The sequence below is a fragment of the Heterodontus francisci genome, chromosome 12 (assembly GCF_036365525.1).
Source record: "Heterodontus francisci isolate sHetFra1 chromosome 12, sHetFra1.hap1, whole genome shotgun sequence".
NCBI lineage: Eukaryota > Metazoa > Chordata > Chondrichthyes > Heterodontiformes > Heterodontidae > Heterodontus > Heterodontus francisci.
In genome coordinates this window covers 67,775,112-67,786,574 of record NC_090382.1, presented here as the reverse complement: position 1 = coordinate 67,786,574, position 11,463 = coordinate 67,775,112, and the positions used below count along the sequence as shown (strand labels likewise).

The following is an 11,463-nucleotide window of genomic DNA, read 5'->3' as shown; positions in this document are numbered from 1 at the left end:
CAAGAGGTGGACGTAGTGATAGAGTGGTCAGAATAATTGCGGCAATGTGTTTGCATTATGGTCAGTTGTGCTGCTCTCACAATTTCCTGATACTTGATGCATACAACTATTGAGAGCTCACCCTCTTGTTTGTTGTCTTGAGAACCAGTTTTAGTGGGTCTCTACCATTAGGGAGGGTAAGAGTTAACTTGTGGCAAAAGGGGTGCACTAGGGACTGGAATTCTTCAGACTTGTATGCAGATTAACTACGAGGCAATATCTAACAAGAATCTTAAGTGTGCAATATGGATGAGCTGCTCCATTCTAGGCCTTATCGTCTACATGGGCAGGGTCCCTAGTAGAAGGATATTATCAGGATCCTTTTCCAGCAGAATTGGGGATTTTGAATGGAGAATGGACACACTGCTGTGCTGGTTACATTTTCACTCTACAGCCAGGATGAGACATTAGGAATTATTTCCTGAGTGGGCAGTACTAGAAGGTACATCACTCACAAGTAATGTTAAGTAATTTACAGTCCTGACTTTCCAATACTGCAAATGGATGGAAAATAAGCCAGTGCACACTTAGCAGACTCATGCGCCCTGCAAACAGCTTTGTTTTTTTAGTAATGACTAATCAGCCTTAACTTGATCTATGTACTTGCAGCAGCTAAGTCCATTATCCAAGCTGAATTTTGGCTGTACTTGTCAATTTTTATTTGTCACTCACTGCAGAACAAACTAGGCAAAGGATCTCAAGCAAAAGTCAGTGCACTAAGATACAGTGCTTAAGAAAGTTAAGTGTCTCATTCTTCTTGCCTATATTTCAACCTTAATATGTACCTAAATGACTGCATTATAACTACATAGTATTCACTAGAAACTGCCTGCAACCAGTGGACACTGGCACTAATTAAATGCTTTATTGATCCAAATTTGTCATTCTTATCAATGCTTACTGGCATTAAATTTGGACTTAGTGATGGCTTCTGTTTTAGGGAGGGATGTATATAGCTATTTTTGTATTTCAATCTCCCACATGAGCATTAGGTTTTAGCATTATGAGCCATCCATTTGGAAACGAGCCACATAATATAATTAAGTATAAAATGTAGCATCTGGCTGCTTGGCATCCTTCCAGTCATGAAAGATGATGGACACGCAGCAAACAACTCATTTAAATGGGGTGTCTTCTCTTGGTGGACCTTTGTTGATGGCTATGAATTCTATACCCCTAGAAATAAATCCCAGTGCTTCGTTAGTATTGTTAGTTGCTTTGCTAACCTATGCTGCTGCTTTTAATGATCTGTTCACCTTTCTCATTAGATCCCTTTCCTCTTCTATCCCAAGCAGTTTCTTATATTCTATGGTGTTAAGTAATGTTCTGTTTTTCCTACCAAAATACATCATCTCATATATCAATGTTAAAATTCAGTACCACTTAACACCCAGTCTGCAAGTTTTCTAATGTCTTGCATTTTCTTTCTGCAAAGACCTACTATAGCACTTCCAAAACTTTGACTCTGTTGAAATTTTTCCCTGATACAAGCAGCACAGCAAGTACTAAACTCCAGAAGAGGGGGAAGGCTATAACAGGGATTGATGGTTGCCAATTGCTTTCATAATTTAAAAAGCATAGAATTTACTTTCATGGAAACAGTAGTCCATTAGGTTTTTTGCTTTTTCATGAAATTCAAAAGTTTGTGTGAAATAATTTAATTCCTACATAGGGTTTAGGTAATTATATTAATTCTAAGGCTGGGTGTTCAGCTAGGATGCCATAACTCATTGGTCCCCTGAAAGCAACAACATTGTGTCCATTCTGCATTTGCATAACTTTAAATCTTAGATATCTAAGCAATAGTATTTTTATCCTGTTCTCTGCTGAGTGATTAAAGGTATAAAGTTATTTGCAGAACAAGTAACCAGTAATGTTTAAAAGTGTAATTTCCAAGATAGGTTTTGTATGCCACTTTGCAAAATCTTAAGTTAGTGAAAATATCAGTCCAGGAAGAATGAACTGAATCTAAAGTCAATTTTTTTTTTTATGTATTGAAATAGATCAGACATTAGAAATATACAAAATAGTACATAAAGGATTTAATACATTCAGGGAAAACCTCTGCACGAAGTATAAAGATGAGTCTCAACTAAATGCATACAATTGTGTTTTTCACATGCATACACTTACTGTTTTCCTACTGTACCAGAAAAGCAGACCCTTATGCCTCGTTTTGGCAAAGCTATGTTTTGATTGTCCGTTTTGACATTCACAAGGTGCATGTGAGAGCTTCACAATATTTTATTTCTAGCAGTGTAATGGACCACATTATTCTATAGCATGAATACAGGTATTGCAATTTGTTATCCAACAAAGGCACATGGAGCCATAAAAATAGCTTTGAAGTACAAATATATTATAGCACTGCAAACCAGAAAAAAAAAAAAAATTTTTCTAACTTCAGCCAAGCTGGATATTTTACATAATCAATAGTATTGACCATAACTAAATGGAGGATACATCAGTTGATATTAATTATGTAATAAAAGCTTAATCAGGCTTGTCACCACTTAAAAACCATTTTTTTGGGTGGGATGAAAGGGGAAAACAGGCCAGAAATAAAGCCAATATTTGGAAATGAAGGTTAATGGGATTCTACATTACAATTCTCGACAGATTTTGCATTAAAGGGAGTGTATGACTTTATATTATGTAGAGCAAAATATCAAAATTTTGGTTACATTTCTAGTATTCCACCTTTAAGAGTCAATTTGGTCAATCACTTAATGCAAGCCCTTTTGTTTGAACAATTACATGAAATATTCAACTCGAGTTTCAGAAAAAAGTGTTGGCATATAGAACTTAAATTTATTTAACAGCTTTACTGATGCAGTAGAGCTAAACCAAGTAGCACTGATGGCTTGGTACAATCTTGCTGAATTCATCATCTCAGGAAGCATTTGAAGAACACCTCTGTAGCAGTAGGGTATGGCAAGTGTCACAGACCCGCACAGGTTTAGGATAAGAAGGAAGTGCCAATTCATTACTGGAACAGTTGTTGCAGAAGATGTCACCACAGTTTCTACAGTGATGCTGGGGGTATGGAAAGGGATGATAAAAGAAAGGGTTAGAATAAGGTACGTTTAAGCTGACGAATAGGTGTGTTCAGTTTCTCTTTACTCTTCCTACTCTTCTCAAATCAGCAACTTGTGCTGGGATACCTTCCCACGTCCTAATGTCATTCTATGATCCCAGAAAGTGCTGGAAGATTATTCGAGTGTTACAGCCAGATTTCTCTTCGCCCAACATTCAGACATGTACTAAAAACAAGAAATGCTGGAAATACTCAGCAGGTCTGGCAGCATCTGTGGAGTGAGGAGCAGAGTTAACATTTCAGGTCAGTGATCCTTCTTCAGAACGGACAAATATTAGAAATGTAAAAGGTTTTAAGCAAGTAAAGCCGGGGGAGGGGGGGGGGGGGCAAGAGATAACAAAAGAGGTGTTGATATGACAAGGTCACAGAGAATAACTGACCAGAAGGTCATGGAACAAAGGCAAATGGTATGTTAATGGTGTGCTGAAAGACAAAGTGTTAGTACAGAGAGGGTGTGAATTGACGGTAAAGCACAAAGCAATCCAAGCACAAACATTAAAATTTTTAAACGTGGGTAGGCACAGTAGAAACAAACTAACCAAACTAAAATAAAATAACCAAATAAAGAAAAAAGATAAAAAATAACTAAACATAAAAAACATAAACATAAGCCCGTCATGCTCTGAAATTACTGAACTCAGTGTTCAGTCCAACAGGCTGTAACGTGCCTAATCGGTAAATGAGATTCTGTTCCTCGAGCTTGCGTTGATGTTCGCTGGAACACTGCAGCAAGCCCAGGACAAAGCTGTGAGCGCGAGAGCGGGGGAGGGTGGGGTTGAAATGGCCAGTAACCGGAAGCTCGGGGTCATGCTTACGGACTGAGCGGAGGTGTTCCGCAAAGCGGTCACCCAATCTGCATTTGGTCTCCCCAATGTAGAGATCACATTGTGAGCAGCGAATACAGTATACTAAATTGAAAGTAGTACAAATAAATTGCTGCTTCACCTGAAAGGAGTGTTTGGGGCCTTGGATAGTGAAGAGAGAAGAGGTAAATGGGCAGGTATTACACCTCCTGCAAATGCAGGGGAAGATGCCGTGAGAAGGGGACGAAGTGGGGGTAACGGAGGAGTGGATGAGGATATTGTGGAGGGAATGATCCCTTCGGAATGCTGACGGGGGAAGGGAGGGGAAGATGCGTTTGGTAGTGGCATCACGCTGGAGGATGATCCTTTGGATCTGGATGCTGGTGGGGTGGAAAGTGAGGACAAGGGGAACCCTGTCGCAGTTCTGGGAGGGAGGGGTGAGGGTAGAGGTACGGGAAATGGGACGGACACGGTTGAGGGCTCTGTCAACCACAGTGGTGGGGAATCCGCGGTTGAGGAAAAAGGAAGACATATCAGAAGCACTGTCGTGGAAGGTAGCATCATCAGAGCAGATGCGCAGAGATGGAGAAACTGGGAGAATGGAATCAGTGACTCTTCTGATGCCCTACGTCATTTTGACAATTTCCAGTTTCCTGCCCCTAACCACCTCCTCTTCACTATGGACATCTAATCTCTCGACCACTCCATCCCCCACGAAGACTGTTTGAGGGCTCTCCGCTTCTTCCTTGAACAGAGGCCCCACCAGTCCCCATCCACCAGTTTTTTTTTTAGTTTGGTTAGTTTTTTTCTGTTTTTTTTTAAAATTTAATGTTTGTATTTGGAGTGCTTTACAGTCAATTCACACTCTCTTTGCACTAACGCTTTGTCTTTCAGCACACCATTAACATACTGTTTGCCTTTGTTCCATGACCTTCTGGTCAGTTATTCTCTGTGACCTTGTCCTATCAACACCTCTTTTGTTATCTTTTGCCCCACCCCCTACTTTACTTGCTTCAAACCTTTTACATTTGTAATATTTGTTGGTTCTGATGAAGGGTCACTGACCTGAAACGTGAACTCTGCTTCTCTCTCTGCAGATGCTGCCAGACCTGAATATTTCCAGCATTTTGTTTTTATTTCAGATTCGCAGCATCTGCAGTATTTTGCTTTTATTCAGACATGTAATCATTGGATAGTTTCACAGCAGAAGCTTTGCTGGTTTCCCCCACCCTTCCAGCCAAGGTACATACAGTTCAGTCGTAGCAATCTCCACAAAATCACAAAATTGTTACAGTGTAGGAGGCCATTTGGTCCATCGTGTCTGCACCGGCTCTCCGAACAAGCAATTCACAGTGCCATTCCCCCACATAACCTTGCACATTCTTCCTTTTCAGTATAATTCCCTTTTGAACGCTTCAACCGAACCTGCCTCCACCGCACACTCAGGCAGCGCATTCCAGACCTTAACCACTCTATGTGTGAAAAAGTTTTTCTTCCCTCCACAGTGGCCCAGGATTCAATTTGGAACTCGATCTGCATAGCTCAGTCCAATTATTTCATCACTATGGAACCCAAAAGTTGTTGCAATGGATACCCGCATGGGTCCTAGTTATGCCTGTCTTTTTGTGGGATTTGTCAAACATTCCTTATTCCAGTCCTACTCAGGCCCCCTCCCCCAACTTTTTTTCTTGGTACATTGATGACTATCGGTGCTGTTTCCTGCTCCCGCCCCGAACTGGAAAACTTCAACGTTGCTTCCAATTTTCACCCTTCTCTCACCTTTACATGGTCCACTTCTGACACTTCCCTTCCACGACTTCTCTGTCTCCATCTCTGGGGATAGGCTATCCACTAATATTCATTATAAGCCCCCGATTCCCACAGCGACCTTGACTACACTTCTTCATATCCTCCCTCCTGTAAGGACTCCATTCCATTCTTCCAGTTTCTCTGTCTCGACGTAAAGGCCTGCTACCTGAGCCGACCCTGATGGGACCCGACGACGTTTCGGGTTCGGGTCGGGTTGCACTTCTGGGTCCAGCATCCGGGTCAGGTCGGACACTATCCATCGCAGTGAAGTGGCTCCACTGTTAATGTAATTTTTTGACTACAAAGGTGGTGTTTTTACAGTTATTTTAAGCTTGTGCAGATCAGCAACAAAGTGAAAACGGAAGGCAAGTTAACTGATGGTCGGGTTGGATCGGATGTGGTTCTCTCAGGCTCATGTCGGTTTTTATTGCAGACCTGAGCAGGCCTTTACTCCGATGCATCTGCCCTGATGATGCAATCTTCCACAACAGTGCCTCTGATATGTCTTCCTTTTCCCTCAACTGAGGATTCCCCCCCATTGTACTTGACAGGGCCTTCAACAGTGTTCGGCCCATTTCCTGCACATCTGCCTTCGCGCCTTCCCCCATGCCTTTCCCCGCACCCCCCACAACCAGAACCACAACAGGGTTCCTCTTGTCCTCACTTTCCACCCCACCAGCCTCCACATCCAGAGAATCATCCTCTGCCATTTCCACCAAATACATCTTCCCCTTCCGTCAGCATTCTGAAGGGATCGTTCCCTCCGTGACATCCTGGTCCATTCCTCCATTACCCCCGACACCTCGTCCCCTTATCACGCCATCACAGGAGGTGTACTACCTGCCCTTTCACCTCCTTTCTGCTCACTATCCAAGGCCCCAAACACTCCCTTTCAGGCGAAGCAGCGATTTACTTTTGCTTCTTTCAATTTAGTATACTATTTGCTGCTCGCAATGTTGGCTACTCTACATTGGGGAGACCAAAACGCAGATTGGGTGACCGCTTTGCTGATCATTCCGTTCAGTCCGAAAGCATGACCCTGAGCTTCCAGTTGCTTGCCATTTCAACACTCCTCCTGCTCTCATGCCAACATTTCTGTCTTTGGCCTGCTCCAGTGTTCCAGTGAACATCAACGCAAGCTCGAGGAACAGCACTTGATCTTTTGATTAGGCACTCTACAGCCTTGCGGACTGAACATTGAGCTCAATAACTTCACAGCATGACTGACCTTTTTTAAAATATTTTATTTTTTAACCGTGTGCCTGCTTTCATTTAGTCAGAGCTGCTCATTATTCCACTATTAACAATCTCTCTGGACTAATGCTTTGTCTTTCACCTCAAGCATTAACAGATGCTTTGCCTTTGTCTCAGGACAGCTTTGTTATTTAATCTCTCCTGCCCTATCAAACACCTTCCCCTTTGTTCTCTCCCCCACCCCCCTCCCCTTTACTTGCTTAAAACCCAATTCTTTTCCAAACTTTGCCAGTTCTGATGAAAGGTCACAGATCTGAAGCGTTAACTTTGCTTTTCTCTCCACAGATGCTGGCAGACCTGAGTATTTCCAGCACTTTTTGTTTTTGTTCCAGTGTCAGCCTTGGCTCAGTGCTGGCACTCACCTAAGCAGAAAATCTAGGTTAGTGCTTCAGTGTATTCTGTGGAAACAATGCTGCACTGTATAGAAAAAGTTCCTGTCTTTCCAAATTGAGGCTAAACCAAGGAGATAGAGAGTGGTGAGGCCTCGGAGGCATTTGAATTTAAGAGTTATCCAAATAGAGGAAGTCCTTTATCTTTAGATACAATGTTCATTTACACCTATGCACCTTGTTAGCTTAAGAAAAACAATAGCCGGTATGCACCCTCTTGTGAAACTGAGCAAGAGTGCGGAAAGACCCAGGTTCATCACTTACTCTGCTGAATTAGTTGATCACCGTCAGGATGGTGGCAAGGATTTTATCATTAGTTTTAGTGCCATGGGCTAGGGAAAAGAGTCAGCTATGGTTCCCATTAGTGAACAAGCCCCTGCTTGGTAAAGTTTAGTTCTACTGCAACTACAACTATGTTTTTGGATGTCAAATTAGGACACAATGAAGCTTCAGAGGAGGGAAAGATTTTAAAACAAAATTACAGCAGTGACAGCAGATGAAAGATTTTCAAGTCCTTGTTTATCCAGCCAGTTAATTTCTAGAATAGAACAAAGAACAAAGAAAATTACAGCACAGGAACAGGCCCTTCGGCCCTCCAAGCCTGCGCCGATCCAGATCCTTTATCTCAACATGTCGCCTATTTTCTAAGGGTCTGTATCTCTTTGCTTCCTGCCCAATGAGTTATGATCCCAAACATTTGCGTGCAATTGCTGTGTTAACTTCACACAGAAAGAGGGACGCAAAGAGATCAGATTCCTTCCAATAGGTGTAGGCTCGTAGCCGAAACTTGGAGCATAAAAAGTGCTCTTCCTCACCACTGAGTAAACGAAATGGAGGAAGGTCAATTTGCTTTCCCACCAACCCCCAAACTATAATTGTAGGGGATTCAATAATTTTAGGGACAGATTGCATCCATTGGAAGGAGGATTGAGAATCCCAAATGGTATGTTGCCTACCTGGTGCTAGGGTGATGGACATCTCGCAACAGCTTGAAAAGGATATTGGAGGGGGAGGATCCAGTTGTTGTGATCCACGTTTGGATCAACAACATAGGCAAGAGGTCCTGTTTGGAAAGTCCCAGGAACTAGCAGCTAAATTAAACACAGGACTTCAAGTGTTATAATCTCTGGATCATTATCTGAGCCATGTGCAAATTGGCATAGGGAGAAGCAGATTACAGGTGAATACGTGGCTCAAGGAGTGTTGCGTGAAAAAGAGGTTCCATATTATGGGACACTAGCACCAGTACTGGAACAGAAAAAGAATTGTACTGTTGGAATGGATTCAGAGCAGGAACCTTGCAGAAAATATAAATAGGGAGGTCACAAAACGTTTAAATTAGTTGTGCTGGGGCGGTGGGGGGAGGGGCGGTGGAAAAAAAAAAGAGGGCTTAGGTGGAAAAGGTAGTGCAAATAATAGTTTGAAACAAAAAAGGAAAACGTAGAGTAACATTCAAATTGTTTTCTGCAACAAGAGGGCCGGCCATATTACATTTAGTAATGGTTAATAAGCCAGCTTTAGTTAACTGCATAACGGAGCATCAACATTTATCTAATAGCGATCATATAATGGAATTCAAGTAGTGTTTGAAAGGGAAAAATGGGAAACAGCTACTAAGATTCTAGATTTAGCCAAGACTGACTATGGCATTTCAAGTACTCTAAATACTTCTTAAATGTTGTGAGGGTTCCTTCCTCTACCACCCCTTCAGGCAGTGTGTTCCAGATTCCAACCACCCTCTGGATGAAAATCTTTTTCCCTCAAATCCCCTCTAAACCTCCTGCCCCTTACCTTAAATCTATGCCCCGTTATTGACACCTCCACTAAGGGAAAAAGTTTCTTCCTATCTACCCTATCTTTGCCCCTCATAATTTTGTATACCTCAATCAGGTCCCCCCTCAGCTTTCTCTACTCTAAGGAAAACAACCCTAGCCTATCCAGTCTCTCTTCACAGCTGAAATGCTCCAGCCCAGGGGACATCCTGGTGAATCTCCTCTGCACCCTCTCCAGTGCAATCACATCCTTCCGATAGTGTGACGACCAGAACTGTACACAGTACTCCAGCTGTGGCCTAACTAGCGTTTTATACAGCTCCATCATAACCTCCCTGTTCTTATATTCTATGCCTCGACTAAAAAAGGTAAGTATCCCATATACCTTCCTAACCACCTTATCTACCTGTGCTGCTGCCTTCAGTGATCTATGGACAAGTACACCAAGGTCCCTCTGACCCTCTGTACTTCCTATGGTCCTACCATCCGTTGTATAATCCCTTGCCTCGTTAGTCCTCCCAAAATGCATCACCTCACACTTCTCAGGATTAAATTCCATTTGCCACTGCTCTGTCCATCTTACCATCCGTCTAGATATCCTGTAATCTAAGGCTTTCCTCCTCACTATTTACGACACCACAAATTTTTGTGTCATCTGTGAACTTACTGATCATACCTCCTATATTCACTTCTAAATCATTAATGTAAACTACAAACAGCAAGGGTCCCAGCACCGATCCCTGCGGTATATCACTGATCACAGGCTTCCAAACGCAAAAGAAATTCTTAAATGGAGAGAGATTGGGAAGTGTTGATGTCCAAAGGGATTTAGGTGTCCTTGTTCATGAGTCACTGAAACCTAACATGCAGGTGCAGCAAGCAATTAAGGCAAATGGTATGTTGGCCTTTATTGCAAGAGGATTTGAGAACAGGAGTAAAGAAGTCTTGCTGCAATTGTATAGAGCATTTGGTGAGACCACACCTGGAGTACTGTATACAGTTTTGCTCTCCTTACCAAAGGAAGGATACACTTGCCATAGAGGGAATGTAACGAGGAGTAACCAGACAGATTCCTGGGATGGTGGAATTGTCCTATAAAGGAACGATCGAGGAGGCTGGGCCTGAATTTGAGTTTAGAAGAGTAAGAGATGGTCTCATTGAAGTATACAAAATTCTTACACGGCTCGACAGGGTAGATGCAGGAAGGATGTTTCCCCTGGCTTGGGGTGGGGGGAGGGGGGTCTAGAACCAGGAGACAGTCTCAGAATAAGAGGTAGGCCATTTAGGACTGAGATGAGGAATTCTCTACCCCAGAGGGCTGTGGAGGCTCGGTCATTGACTACATTCAAAACAGATACATTTCTGGATAGAGCAGGAAAATGGCATTGAGGTATATCAGCCATGATCTAATTGAATGGCAGAGCAGTCTCGAGGGGCCAAATGGCCTACTCCTGCTCAATTTCCTAAGTTTCTAAACTTGCAAATGATATCAAAATGAATACAACATTTTTGTTACTATTATGTTAGGAAAGTGAGGGTAGTCATGAACAAATGTGGGCTCTTAAACTGAAAATGGTTAATGAAAATAAGAAAATGGTGGACATGCTTCAAGTAATTACTTTATTTATTTAGAGATACAGCACTGAAACAGGCCCTTCTGCCCACCGAGTCTGTGCCGACCAAGAACCACCCATTTATACTAACCCTACAGTAATCCCAAATACCCTACCAACTACCTACACTGGGGGCAATTTGCAATGGCCAATTTACCCATCACCTGCAAGTCTTTGGCAGTGGGAGGAAACCGGAGCACCCGGCGAAAACCCACGCGGTCACAGGGAGAACTTGTAAACTCCGCACAGGCAGTACCCAGAATTGAACCAGGGTCCCTGGAGCTGTGAGGCTGCGGTGCTAACCACTGCCCAACTGTGCCGCCCTGTGTCAGTATTTACTGTAGAGGAAGAGGTTAGCATGTCAGACATCCCAAGGGAACTAATACTGAACCTGTGACAGAGACTACCAAAATTAACACAACCAAAAACAGTAAAGAAGAAAATAAAGGCACTAAAGAGTGAAGAATCTGCCCAGAACCCCATTATTTCCATCCCAGGGTTTTAAAGGAAATAGGTGAGAACATTGCAGGTGCCCTAACTAATCTTCCAATGTTCTGATTCAGAACCCATTCCTTTAGATTGGAGAAATTGAACTAGAGTTTATTATTAAGAATAGAGTGACTGAACACCTTAGGTTTTCAGCTGATCAGAGGGATTTGTAAAGGGGAGGTCATGCCCAACAAACCG

General features: G+C 42.6%; 1 protein-coding gene across 3 annotated transcripts in view; it reads right to left on the bottom strand.

Annotated features, from left to right (window-relative positions):
- Positions 1–2,019: 2,019 nt before the first annotated feature.
- Positions 2,020–11,463, bottom strand: part of rufy1 (RUN and FYVE domain containing 1) — an 84,027-nt gene continuing 74,583 nt past the window's right edge. For 2 of the 3 annotated variants that reach the window (XM_068043549.1, XM_068043551.1), the window contains exon 18: positions 2,020–3,075. In XM_068043549.1, the coding sequence (XP_067899650.1) occupies positions 2,932–3,075 (144 nt within the window). In that variant the 3' untranslated portion in view covers positions 2,020–2,931. Of the gene's footprint in view, positions 3,076–7,812; positions 7,930–11,463 lie in introns of those variants that run through there. The other variant, XM_068043550.1, reaches the window with a different exon arrangement.